The sequence below is a fragment of the Oncorhynchus masou genome, chromosome 28, assembly GCF_036934945.1.
Source record: "Oncorhynchus masou masou isolate Uvic2021 chromosome 28, UVic_Omas_1.1, whole genome shotgun sequence".
In the NCBI taxonomy this organism is placed as follows: Eukaryota; Metazoa; Chordata; class Actinopteri; order Salmoniformes; family Salmonidae; genus Oncorhynchus; species Oncorhynchus masou.
Genome location: NC_088239.1, coordinates 57,851,714 through 57,866,540, shown reverse-complemented (window position 1 = coordinate 57,866,540; position 14,827 = coordinate 57,851,714). Strand labels below are relative to the sequence as shown.

Genomic DNA, 14,827 nt, shown 5'->3' with positions numbered 1-14,827 from the left:
TAAAAATCTCTGAAGCTGGAGTCTTATATTGCCCTCTCTAACTCTAAGCATCAGCTGTCAGAGAAGCTTACTGTAACTGTACACAGCCAATCTGTAAATAACACACCCGACTACCTCATCCCAATATTATTACTTACCCTCTTGCTATTTTGCACCCCAGTATCTCCACTTGCACATCATCATCTATCACTCCAGTATTAATGCTAAATTGTAATTATTTTCATTTCTAGGGCCTATTTAATGCCTACCTCCTTACTCTTCTACATTTCCACTGTACATAGATTATTGACTGTACGTTTGTTTATGTGTAACTCTGTGTTGTTGTTTTTGTTGCACTACTTTGCTTTATCTTGGCCAGGCCACAGTTGTAAATGAGAACCTGTTCTCAACTGGCCTACCTGGTTAAATGAAGGTGAAATAAATAAAAAAATAATAAAAAAAATCTGTCCAATCCCGTTAGTCAAGTCATTGTATGGCAGTGGATGATAGGATGATACACTATCCCTTATTGATTAACACTAGATTATGCTCTTCCCAGAACACTGATGGATCCATACACATTGTGGAAAGTGTTACTGGGGGTGGGGTGGGGAGGAAGCGATATCCCACTGCTTTGCACTTCATGAAAAATGGCCTGTGTCATACAGGGAGGCCCCCTTCAGGGGGTCGGATTGTATGCTAACAACATAAGTAGAACAAAGGACACATATTATTGATGTTCCAATTCAGCCATTTTTATCTTAAAATCAAATCATTTCTGGGTAACAATTGAGTACCTTACTGTTATTGTTTTCAATTATAATGGTAAAAAAAGAAACAAACATAGCTTTTTAGCAAATATCAATTTCTCAAACAAGAATTCTGCTAGGACTGTCTGGGAATGGTTTGAGTGAAGAGGGAAAACTAAAAACCAGATGTTATTGGCGGCGAGGTTTGAAACTCGCCTTTGTATTGGTCTATTAACCAATTTACATAAAATGGTGAAGTCATCTTGGAAGGTCAAAACGCCATCCCACCAAAACAGGCAGAAAATTCCGTCGGCCTTTTCAAACAGATCTCACACTAAAAGGGCATTTTCATAATTTTCACAATTTCACAGTGTTACTCAAACCTCATAGTGCAAAAATACATATAAAACACAGAAAAATCATGTTATTTTTCTTTTACATCACTGGGCCTTTAATAGCCGGAATGGTGTAGCACTTTATTGTAATGCCTTCATGACAAAGCATTAACTTATAGATTTCAGGTTTCTTTTGTCCCTCTTAACACCTCCATTTTGCCATTCCACACTCATTTCCATGAACACTCATTTGATTTGATTCAATTCTACACACTCTTCTCCACTCGGACCAGTGTGATATATCTCCCCAGGCAGTGTATATGGCCCCAGGCAGTGTACTGCCTATCCTGCTTGGGGCCACGCCACCAGATCCTCTCATATCACACTAGCTAGCAGACAGCGTGGCACCCTGGTGTGACTCACTACGTAGAAAGCCATCGTCACTTACAAGAAGAGCAGGGGATCATGGTGACCTCCTAGCATATTAATCTGTTTGGCTAATCTACGCCAGCCACATTACTGTCCATTTTCTCTGGCTAATATGTGACAACACTAGCCAGCTGGCCCGCACTATTGATTTATTGGAGGATACAGGGTGGTGAGAGTCAGCGAGGAGCAGGATAGCGGCATAGCATTTGACAGCGGTGAGGTGCGGTGTGGTGAGGACCTCTCTAGATCACTCAGGTTAATACCGTTAAAAATGGATCGAACATCTATATCTCCAGTTTCTAGGAACTCCATCGAATGGAGGACTTCCAGGAACTAGTGGACATTGGGTGGTTCACAGGAGGGTTAATGATGGCTGGGGTGGAAGCAAGGTCACTAGGGAACCCTTATAACAGGCCCATATTGAGTTTTAGGAGAGCCGAGCTGGTCTTAGGATGCTCTAAGCTAATTTGATCCGGGCTTAATGGCAACTTGAATGGCATTGTGTTGTGGGTTTCTAGCCTGTTCGTGTTCAAATAAATACATTTGGTCAAAAGCGGTGGCTTCACACTTTTTTTGGGGGGTGACTAATTCTAGCTAGAGGTGGCAGTAGCCAGGTCTGTTGTTGCAACCTTTCTTAGGGAGGCTTAGAGCTTATTGGATAAACCTGCAGCCTTGGTGCACTTGGGGGTAAACAGTTTCCGGGGGGGATTTTTGAAGAAGACATCCAAACAAATACAGTTTTCATTCAATTACACCATCACCAGACACATCCCATCACTCACCCCCAACTCCTCGGATTCAGCAGAAAGCACAAAAAAACTGAGTTGAGAGGCTGCCTCTGTAAACTCATTAATTCTCCTTAAACCCTGAGATTAACAAATTTAAGGAGGCTGCATGATCCAAACCTGTGTCTGAACTCCACCTTGTGCAGGACACGGCATTTAACAAAAGCAAAAAAAGACGTGGGGGGTGGGTGTCGTGGTGGGGAGGGGGGGCGGGGGGGGGCAAGGTGGGTGGGTGGGGGTCACTCGGCAAAATTTACAGCGTTCTGAGTCATTAGCCTCACAGCCAATTTGTTCAAAAGGTCTGCCATAATTCAATCAGGGCCGTGCAGGACACAGGCCTGCTGGCAACCTCTACTGGCATGAGTTTATTTATTTATCCATTGAGGTATTGGGCTCCGTCACTGAAACAGGGCCAGGGGAGGGTTCTTCTAGGGGGAGAATAGCTAACTGCTTATCGTTAGGGCTCAGGATAGGTACAATATAGTCTCAGTGTGGGGTAGGATCTGGGGTTATGAAACATACATTCATAACAGGCCTGAATCAACACCTCCTCGGAGGTGGTAAGAGGGCTCTGTCATTATCCGTCTGGGAGATAAACCTTGTAGATAACATGTCATGAAAAACCGCTTCAAAGAACATTGTTTTTTTCCTCCTTTTGTTTTCTTTGTCAAATCCTTAAACTAGCCCTGTCGTAATCATAGCATTGGAGACAAAGTCAGTGACTATTTCTTTCTCTTTCTCAAAAATGATTTCCTGGAACCGAGTTGTTGAGGTGAGGAGGGGGACAGTGAATGCCATGTCAATGCCAGGATGAAAACAGGATCAAACTGATACACGAGAAGGCCCTGAACAGACAATTTGTTGTTTTAATCCTTCACCCCATTTTTCCTGTAGGGCTGTTTTTTAAGAAAGCAGATTCCAGATAGTAACATAATACCTGTCTACCTCTGTAATGGGAAGATTGACGGAAGGAACATGACAATCCTCGTCAGAGGCAGTAAGGGCAGCAGCAGCTAGGCATTGAGAGCAGCAGGTAGTTTAGCATGCTTGTTTAGTATGCATGGCTGGAGATACAAACTGGATTTATACACACAGGCACACAAGTAGGGACAACATCCTTTCCTTTTCGCTTCACAATAGACAACCCTGATTCCCTTATTTTATTGTGCTGATGGAATCTCATCTCATTTTAGTGAAAGCTTTTTGCATGGCCGTCTATTTCTAAGTCAGGGTGGGGGAGGGGGGTAAACACAAGGCACAGTCTCAATCAGGGGACTGTCTCTATTGTGGAGTAGAGATGCATGGTCAGGCCATTGTGTCTGCTATGCTAATAGAAGCAGGAGTCTTTGAGAGAGCCGGCCAAGAACAGCAGCACTGGCTTGTCTCCGTAGGGTCGATGACATCAATAACAAGCTAATAATCCCTCGCCAGCGATCCACCGCAGTCTGCCTCCCCACCTGTCCCCAGAACACCAGAGGGAAGAGGGGGGAGAAAAAGAGGACACTTTGCTCTTCCTCACGGTTATGTATCGACAGAGCCCACTAGGGGCTGTCTGCTATTGATTGTGCTTGTTTTTTTTTGTGGCTGAGAAAGGCGCTTGTTATGAGTGGCACGTACAGGCTGGGATCTTTGTTGTTGTGCATGTGTGTGTGTGTGATATTGCTGCTGTGCTGCCTGCTGTAATGTCAGTTAGGCAGGGTAATTAGATGCTTGATTGGGGGAGCATGGACCGGTATGGTCTCGGGGGTGGTGGTGGTGCTGTATGTGTCTGTGTCTGTGTGTGTGTCTCTCTCTCTGTGTGTGTGTCTCTGTGTGTGTGTGTGTGTGTGTATCTCTGTGCAGCCAGTTCGCTCAAGATCTACTGTGAAATTCGACGTCCGTCCAGGTAAGCAGAATGTCAGGAGATGTCTTCAACACAGGCCACTAGACTAATAGAAAAGAGAGTTCTAAACCTCTCTGCCAATAACAGACATAATTTTCTGTTTTCTCCTCCCCACTCAGACCACTCCCAGACAGTCCTCGCAAAATTCTTGCTTGAGAAGTTAATCCTTGCTAAGAAGTAATTTTTTGTTTCTTTATGGCCACTTAATTGTTACCAGGAGATTATTTTATATTGAGATAAAAACAGCTGTGTTGGACTATTAACCCTATCTCAAACATTGACCCTTACCTTAACCATTCGGAATTAATGCCTACATTTGTTTTGTTTTAACCCTATCCCAAACCTTAATGAATAAAGTTAACCTTCGGAATTGGACGTTAATGGACAAACATCGGATTCTGCAGTGTGTGTGTCCTTGTCTCGACAAACTATTTCTGTATCGATCTCATTTATGCACTTGCTGAAACAGGAAGTTGGAAGCACAAAATTGTCTAGAATGTCATGTATGTCATTGTATGCTGTAGCGTTGAGATTTCCCTTCGCTGTAATTCAGGGGCCTAGCACGAACCATGAAAAACAGCCCCAGAAAATTGTGCCTCCTCCACCAAACTTTACAGTTGGCACTATGCATTGAGGCTTGTAGCCTTCTAATGGCATCCGTCCGTCGGGCTGCCAGATGGTGAAGCGTGATTCATCACTCCAGTTAACTCATTTCCACTGCTCTATAGTCCAATGGCGGAGAGCTTTACACCACTCCAGCCAACGCTTGTCATTGCGCATGGTGATCTTGTGTGCAGCTGCTCGGCCATGGAAACCCATTTCATTAAGTTCCCAACGAACAGTTCTTAAGCAGCTTGGAACTCGGTAGGGAGTGTTGCAACCGGGGGCAGACGATTTTTACACGCTACACGTTTCAGCACTAATGGTCCGTTCTGTAAGCTTGTATGGACTACCACTTGTGTGGAGATACCGTGACGAGATCCTGAGGGCCATTGTCGTGACATTTATCCACCAACATCACCTCATGTTTAGCATGATAGTGCACAGCCCCATGTCGCAAGGATCTGTACACAATTCCTGGAAGCTGAATATGTCCCAGTTCTTCCATGGCCTGCATGGTTACCAGACATGTCACCCATTGAGAATGATTGGGATACTCTGGATCGACGTGTCCGACAGAGTGTTACAGTTCTTGCCAATATCCAGCAACTTTGCACAGCCATTGAGGAGGAGTGGGACAACATTCCACAGTCTAGAAGAAAAAGAAACGCACACCTATTTAGGTGAGGTGCTGGCTAGCGGAGTAGAAAACCTGAAAATAAAAGAGCTCAGATGCAAAAATTGAATTACCAACGTTTCGACAACCAAGCTGTCTTCATCAGGATACGCGATTCCACAGGCCACAATCAACAGCCTGACAACTATGCGAAGAAGATGTGTCGCACTGCATGAGGCAAATGGTGGTCACACCAGATACTGACTGGTTTTCTGATGGACGCCCCTACTTTTTTTTAAAGGTACTTGTGACCAACAGATGCATATCTGTATTTCCAGTCATGTCAAATCCATAGATTAGGGCCAAATTAATTAATTTCAATTGACTAATTTGCTTATATGAACTGTAACTCAGTACAATATTTAAAATTGTTGCATGTTGCTCTTATATTTTGGTCCAGTTTAATAACCAAAGGCTCCTCTCAAGGGCGAAACGTCACTCAGAACAACACAGTCGTGACAAGACAATAGAGTTGAATCCACAGAGAGTAAGGAAAACCATCATATTATACACAATCACATGCACACACACAACTCTCTTCATTTATCCCCACCAGAAGAGAAAACCCTCATATTATACACAATCACATGCACGTACACAACTCTCTTCATTTATCCCCACCAGAAGAGAAAACCATCATATTATACACAATCACATGCACGTACACAACTCTCTTCATTTATCCCCACCAGAAGAGAAAACCCTCATATTATACACAATCACATGCACGTACACAACTCTCTTCATTTATCCCCACCAGAAGAGAAAACCATCATATTATACACAATCACGTACACAACTCTCTTCATTTATCCCCACCAGAAGAGAAAACCCTCATATGATACACAATCACATGCACGTACACAACTCTCTTCATTTATCCCCACCAGAAGAGAAAACCCTCATATGATACACAATCACATGCACGTACACAACTCTCTTCATTCATCCCCACCAGAAGAGAAAACCCTCATATTATACACAATCACATGCACGCACACAACTCTCTTCATTCATCCCCACCAGAAGAGAAAACCCTCATATTATACACAATCACATGCACGTACACAACTCTCTTCATTCATCCCCACCAGAAGAGAAAACCCTCATATTATACACAATCACATGCACGTACACAACTCTCTTCATTCATCCCCACCAGAAGAGAAAACCATCATATTATACACAATCACATGCACGTACACAACTCTCTTCATTTATCCCCACCAGAAGAGAAAACCATCATATTATACACAATCACAACTCTCTTCATTCATCCCCACCAGAAGAGAAAACCATCATATTATACACTATCACATGCACGCACACAACTCTCTTCATTTATCCCCACCAGAAGAGAAAACCCTCATATTATACACAATCACATGCACGTACACAACTCTCTTCATTCATCCCCACCAGAAGAGAAAACCATCATATTATACACAATCACATGCACGTACACACCTCTCTTCATTTATCCCCACCAGAAGAGAAAACCCTCATATTATACACAATCACATGCACGCACACAACTCTCTTCATTTATCCCCACCAGAAGAGAAAACCCTCATATTATACACAATCACATGCACGCACACAACTCTCTTCATTCATCCCCACCAGAAGAGAAAACCATGATGTCACCTTTCTCCATATACCAATTTATTTTTATAACCCACTTACTCCACCTAGGGGGATTTTTGATAACTACATCTACAGCCAAGCATGATTGTGTCAAGTTCACTGTGTTGAAAGAATGTCCTTAACATACTGTATACTGTAATCTTATCAAAGCAGCTACATTAAGACTGGGTGTGTGAAGAAATAAAAATATAAAAATATGTTTCCTTTTCTTTAATTTCCTGTACAGTTACAATGAACTTTGGGATGAACTCTCTGACCAGATGGCACATCTATTTTTACCAGTTTATTTTATATTGAAATATAATTTTATTCTATGAAATTGCTTTAATTCCTGTTCACACCCAGTACACTGTACTGTTGTCTGACACTTCCACCTACCTCTCCCTTTTCACCCTCCTTTTTCTCCATCCATGTTTCACCTATTCCATGATATCATTCTAGATGTGGCTGTTCCCCCCCAAACCCCCATCGTCATCTCTCCTCCACTAACCATCACCAACCATCCTCCTTTCCCTGTCTCCTCCTCCTTTCCCTTCACCTCCGTGGTGACGTAGCTCTTTATCAAACAGAGAAGAGCTCCCCATCGCCCCCTCTCTGCCACTCACCTTCCCTTCATCTCTCTCTACAGCCTCCCTCATTCCCTCCGTCTCCACCAGCGAAGTCTGGAGGAGCTGTAGGAGGACGGCTCAATGTAATGGATGGAATGGAATTCATGGAACGAAGTCAAACACGTTGTGATTGATGTGTTTGGTACCATTCCATTGATTCCATTTCAGACATTACAATGAGCCTGTATAGCTCCTCCCACTAGCCTCTTCCCTCTCCACTGCCTCCCTCCCTCCTTCTTCCTTCCCTCTCCACAGCCTCTCTCCTTCCCTCTCCACTGCCTCCTTCCTTCCCTCCTTCCCTCTCCACAGCCTCTCTCCAATGCCTATTTCCTTCCATCCTTCTTTCTCCACTGCCTCCCTCCTTTCCTTCATTGATTTTATTTCAGACATTACAATGAGCCTGTCCTCCTATAGCTCCTCCCACTAGCGTCTCCTGCTCTCCACTGCTTCCTTCCTTCTCTCCATCTCTCTACACTGCCTCCCTTCTTTGCTACTTCCCTCTCCACCGCCTCCCTCAGCACTGCCTCCCTCCTTCCCTCTCCACTGCCTACTTCCTTCCCCCTTCCCTCTCCACTATCTCCCCCCTTTCCACCTTCCCTCAACACTGCCTCCCTGATTTCCTCCTTTTCTCTCCACTGCCTCTCCTTCCATAGTTCCCTCTAGACTGATTCCATTCTTCCCTCTCTGATACCTACTTCCTTCCCCTTCCCTCTCCACTGCCTCCCTCCTTCCCCACTTCCCTCTCCACCCCCTCCCGCCTTCCCTCTCCACTGCCTCCCTCCTTCCCTTGTTCCCTTTCCACTCCCTCCGGCCTTCCCTCTCCACTGCCTCCCTCCTTCCCTTGTTCCCTTTCCACTCCCTCCCGCATTCCCTCTCCACTGCCTCCCTCCTTCACTTGTTCCCTTTCCACTCCCTCCGGCCTTCCCTCTCCACTGCCTCTCTCATTCCCTAGTTCCCTCTCCACCGCATCCCTTCTTCCCTCTCCAATGCCTACCTCCTTTCCCCCTTCTGTCTCCACTGCCTACCCCCCCTTCCTTCTCCAATGCTTCCCTCCTCCCCTAGTTCCCTCTCCACTGCCTCCCTCCTTTCCTCTCCACTGGCTCCCTCATTTCCTCATTCCCTCTCTACTGCCACACTCCAACCTTCCTTTCCTCCCTCTCCACTGCCTCCTTCCTTCCCTCCTTCCCTCTCCACTGCCTCCCTCCTGACCTCTTCACTACCTCTCTCATTTTCTCAATCCCTCTCCACTGCCTACTTCCTTTCCTCCATCTCTCTCCACTGCCTCCTTCATTCACTCCATCACTCTCCACTTCCTCTCTTCCCTCTCCACTTCCCTCTCCACTGCCTCCTTCCTTCCCTCTCCACTGCCTCCTTCCTTCCCTCTCCACTTCCTCCCTTCCCTCTCCACTGCCTCCTTCCTTCCCTCTCCACTTCCTCCCTGCCCTCTCCACTGCCTCCTTCCTTCCCTCTCCACTTCCTCCCTTCCCTCTCCACTGCCTCCTTCCTTCCCTCTCCACTTCCTCCCTTCCCTCTCCACTGCCTACTTCCTTCCTTCCCTCTCCACTTCCTCCCTTCCCTCTCCACTGCCTCCTTCCTTCCCTCTCCACTTCCTCCCTTCCCACTCCACTGCCTACTTCCTTCCGTCTCCACTGCCTCCCTCCTCCCCTAGTTCCCTCTCCACTGCCTCCCTCCTCTCCTAGTTCCCTCTCCACTGCCTCCCACCTTTCCTCCTTCCCGCTCAACTGTCTCCCTCCTTTCCTCCTTCCCTCTCCACTGCCTCCCTCCTTTCCTCCTTCCCTCTCCACTGCCTCCCTCCTTTCTTATAGCCCTCTCCAATGCCTCTCTCCTTCCCTCTCCACTGCCTACCTCCTTCCCTCCATCTATCTCCACTTCCTCCCTCCTTCACTCCTTCCCTCTCCACTGCCTCCCTCCTTCCCTCCCTCACCTATTTGGTGATGTAGTTCTGTACCAGATTATAGAGGAATCTCCCCCCCATCATCCCTATTCTGCTCCCACTATCCTTCTCTTCCTCTGTTCCCCCTCTCTCCGTCCCTCCTTCCCTCTAACCTCACCTATTTGGTGAAGTTCACCTTTGCACCAGACTGTATAGGGTCCCCCCCCTCCATCCCTCCCTCCCACCGTCCCCCCTCACCTCCTTGGTGACGTTGTCCTGCACCAGGCTGTAAAGGGGCACGATGCGGCTGACCTCCAGCAGGACGGGGATGGGCAAGGGCTGCTCACGGCCTGCCTGATGGCACAGGTGGCAGGCCGAGGGGCAGCTGCCCTTCTCCTCACAGCGAATCTCCACACCGCTCACCAGGTCCTCCGCCAGTAGCTGGGTCTTCAGCAGCCCAGACAGGTAGCTGATGAAGGGCATGGATTTGAGCTCGCGCCTGCTGCCCTGGTCTGTCACCTCTGGGAGATGGAGAGGAGAGGGAAGGAGAGAGGGCATGTTTAGACAGTGAGAGGACAGGGTATGAAAACTGAAAAATGGTCTATATTCTAACATCAGATTATATCAGTCCTAACCTTAACCATTATGAGAAATAGCTGACCCCGTGTCAGTGGTTGGGAGCAACACCTACCAATTCAAACACAGTTTGTGACAGACAAGGGAATTTACCGTTCATTTAGCTTTATTTACACAGGTTAGTCTCATTGAAATTAAATCTCTTTCGCAAGAGATACCTCATCATTATTGATAGAAGGTTGTCTGAACGATGAGAGGACCAGATCCAAAACACATGTAGACTGACACACAGAAACTTGCATCAATGTATGTCTGCCACATGTCCTGAATTGCCATAACACAGGACTGACAGCTGCACTCACTTCTTTCTATCCACTCCGTCTCCACTCTCCACTGACTGAGTTTCACATGACCGCCTCACTCACATCACATGTGCTGCCATCTGGATCTACTTTCTATCCACTCCGTCTCCACTCTCCACTGACTGAGTTTCACATGACCGCCTCACTCACATCACATGTGATGCCATCTGGATCTACTTTCTATCCACTCCGTCTCCACTCTCCACTGACTGAGTTTCACATGACCGCCTCACTCACATCACATGTGCTGCCATCTGGATCTACTTTCTATCCACTCCGTCTCCACTCTCCACTGACTGAGTTTCACATGACCGCCTCACTCACATCACATGTGCTGCCATCTGGATCTACTTTCTATCCACTCCGTCTCCACTCTCCCCTGACTGAGTTTCACATGACCGCCTCACTCACATCACATGTGATGCCATCTGGATCTACTTTCTATCCACTCCGTCTCCACTCTCCACTGACTGAGTTTCACATGACGGCCTCACTCACATCACATGTGCTGCCATCTGGATCTACTTTCTATCCACTCCGTCTCCACTCTCCACTGACTGAGTTTCACATGACCGCCTCACTCACATCACATGTGCTGCCATCTGGATCTACTTTCTATTGCGGTCAACCAAAATAATCCCTCATTGTCATAAACTCCTCCACCGGGAATGAACGGTGGGTGATGACTTATTCCTGCATAGAGTAAATAAACATTGTTTGATTTTCTCATCGACGGGGAATTCTCGCGCATAACGTTCTGTGCCAGCGGGCTAACAGTGTTACATTGGAAAGGAGTGAAACAGGGAGAAATGTTAATTGAGTGTTGAGTGTTTCCCTGGATGAATGGATGGATGGATGGATGGATGGATTGATGGAATGAAGGAAGGAAGGAAGGAAGGAAGGAGGGATGGAGGGAGGGAAGGAGACAGCCATGTGTTGCGGAGGCAGCAGATGTGCTGTCTGTCTGTGTTGATGAGAGGAGAGACCAGACAGGCTGGAGAGAGGAGTCTCTCTCAGCAATGGCAACATTGAATCAAATGTACAATATGGAAACTGCTGATGGGGGGAAATTATATTAATCATGTGCTACGGAGGATTTTGCTTAATTCTTCCCAAAGTGTATTTATTGTGGGGGTCTTCATAACACCAAGTAGGTATGAATGTTTTCATGGTATATCAGAATGAGTAGTGTTTTTCCAATCTGTATACCTTGTCTAAGTAGTTCCATTACCTAAACTGTACATGTTGCTGCACAGGAGCAATGTTATTGTGGTTGACTATGAGTGAATTAATTCCAGCCTCAGTCTCTCATTGTGTGCCATTATGTGGCCTACAGGTTTACTCCAATTGCAGAGCAATCAACTGACTCATATCCGTCTCATATCCAGACGTCTAGGAAAAAGGCTGAGCTAGAGCTGAATCAACAGGGGGAGGAGAACACCAGGCAGAGCCAGAGGTGGGAACCACTGCATAAACACAATAACATGCAGATGTGTTAGCTTGCTACTCCCTAACCAAAGGCCAAACTCACACAGTCACACGGTTTGTGCTCGCTACACTTTACAGGAGGGAGGGCAAAAAAGAGAAAGTGACATTCTTCAAGGTAGAGTAATTGGGACCAGCTTAGAGTAAAAGTCATTTTAGTGCAGCCTTCGGAATATTTCACAGAGGAAAAAGAAAACATACAGTGTGTGAACTTAATCAGCATGTGTGTCCGTTCTCTTAAAACTCACGAGTCTTGCTTTCTTTCTCGACAGCTCTTTAAAAGCCCAGCCAAGTATAGGGCTAGTTATGCCTTTAGGTTCCAATCCCTCATACACACAAACACATTTCGAGCTGTACTAGCTCACAGAACATCAGTGAAAAATAGCTTCCACTGGGGTAGATGGGGGGGAAAAGCAGAAATGTAACACAGGTGTAGATTATCTGATGTTTTCAGGATAAGATCACTAGTCAGTGACAGAGTTCTAAATTAATCTCCTATGCAAAAACAAACATTCCACTGCCACACAGAGAGAAAAGGAACACCAGCTATAATGAGAACATATACACTGAGTGTACAAAACATTAGAAACACCTGCTCGTTCCATGACAGGGACTGACCAGGTGAATCCAGGTAAATGCTATGATCCCTTATTGACGTCACATGTTAAATCCACTTCAATCAGTGTAGATGAAGGGGAGGAGACAGTTTAAAGAAAGAGTTTTAAGCCTTGAGAGAATTGAGACATGGATTGTGTATGTGTGCCATTCAGAGAGTAAATGGGCAAGACAAAAGATTTAAATGCTTTTGAATGGGTTGTGGCAGTAGGTGCCAGGCGCACAGGTTTGAGTGTGTCAAGAACTAACGCTCAACAGTTTCCCGTGTGTATCAAGGATGGTCCACCACCTGAAGGACATCCAGCCAACTTGAGTCCACATGAGCCAGCATCCCTGTAGGAATGCTTTCGACACCTTGTAGTCCACGCCCCACGGGGTGAACTCGATATTTGGAAGGTGTTCCTAATGTTTTGAGAATTCGGTGTACTGTATTTACTGAAGTAAAAACGACAAACACGGAGATAAGACCTGCGTGACGGTCGATACATTCCGTCTTCCATTCAACACATGCAAGTGTGTGAGACAAACGTCATCAGACAGTATATTGTACGTGTAGTTTGATAATAGGCTGGTGTTGTGGTGATGCTATGGGCTCCAGACACAGGCCCAGCTACAGAGCAGAGAGCGTATGAAGGGACTGGAGTAGTGGAAGAGGAGGGGGGACCTCTCTACATCCTATGTAAACAGGCTCAAGGGGTGGACCTAAGAGTCCAATTACATGCACTCAACACAAACACAGAAAGAAGCTGTTATCACTTGGCCCTCACAATAAAACACTGCGATTATCCCAGGTTTACTGCAGGCTTCGCAGGGCAGCTCACATCATAGCCGGCCGCATATACACCCATCCTTCTTCCTTTCGCCTTCAACTCCATCCGTTACCTGCGACAATAACTTCTGGAAGTTAACATTAACCCCAAAGCCTTAGATAGGATTGAGAGTATTGAAAGTGGAATATATGCTCCACTGTGATCCAGTCAGATACATGTTCCATGAAATACACTGAGATTCTAGGCAGACAACTTACACATGACACCGGTTAACATATCCCTTATGCATTAATTACAGGTGTGTAGGATCATTACAACCATAGAAATCCTATTAAATTACTGAAGGGGCTTTGTCATGAACCCTCAAAGTTCCAGAAAAGGGGGAAAATAGCAGCTAATTGGAATGAATGGTAGTAAAGGCATGTTCCAGATTTTACTAATGTAGGAAAAAAGTCAGGCATATGATACAGTACCAGTCAAAAGTTTGGACACACCTACTCATTCAAGGGTTTTTCTTTATTTTTCACTATTATTATACAACATAGAAAATAGTAAAGACATCAAAACTATGAAATAACAAATATGTAGTAACCTCAAAAGTGTTAAACAAAATATATTTATATTTGAGATTCTTCAAAGTAGCCACCATTTGCCTTGATGACAGCTTTGCACACTCTTGGCATTCTCTCAACCATCTTCATGAGGTCACCTGGAATGCATTCCAATTAACAGGTGTGCCTTGTTAAAAGATAATTTGTGGAATTTCTTTCCTTCTTAATGTGTTTGATCCAATCTGTTGTGTTGTGACATGGTATGGGTGGTATACAGAAGATAGCCCTGTTTGGTAAAATACCAAATCCAAGAACAGCTCAAATAAGCAAAGAGAAACGACAGTCCGCCATTACTTTAAGACATGAAGGTCAGTCAATCCTGAAAATTTCAAGAACTTTGAAAGTTTATTCAAGTGCAGTCACAAAAACCATCAAGCGCTATGATGAAACTGGCTCTAATGAGGACCGCCACAGGAAAGGAAGACCCATAGTTAGTTACCTCTGCTGCACAGGATAAGTTCATTAGAGTTACCAGCCTCAGAAATTGCAGCCCAAATAAATGCTTCACAGAGTTCAAGTAACAGACACATCTCAACATCAACTGTTCAGAGCAGACTGCGTGAATCGCCCTTCATGGTCAAATTGCTGTGATGAAACCACTACTAAAGGACACCAATAAGAAGAAGAGCAATCTTCACGAGCAATGGACATTAAATCGGTGGAAATACAGTGCCTTGCGAAAGTATTCGGCCCCCTTGAACTTTGCGACCTTTTGCCACATTTCAGGCTTCAAACATAAAGATATAAAACTGTATTTTTTTGTGAAGAATCAACAACAAGTGGGACACAATCATGAAGTGGAACGACATTTATTGGATATTTCA

At 45.4% G+C, this 14,827-nt stretch overlaps 1 protein-coding gene across 1 annotated transcript in view; it reads right to left on the bottom strand.

Annotated features, from left to right (window-relative positions):
• Positions 1-14,827, bottom strand: part of LOC135517965 (astrotactin-2-like) — a 569,522-nt gene that overhangs the window by 219,319 nt on the left and 335,376 nt on the right. Inside the window, exon 17 of the mRNA XM_064942708.1 lies at positions 9,843-10,105. Coding sequence (XP_064798780.1) covers positions 9,843-10,105 — 263 coding nt within the window. The remainder of the gene's footprint in view (positions 1-9,842; positions 10,106-14,827) is intronic.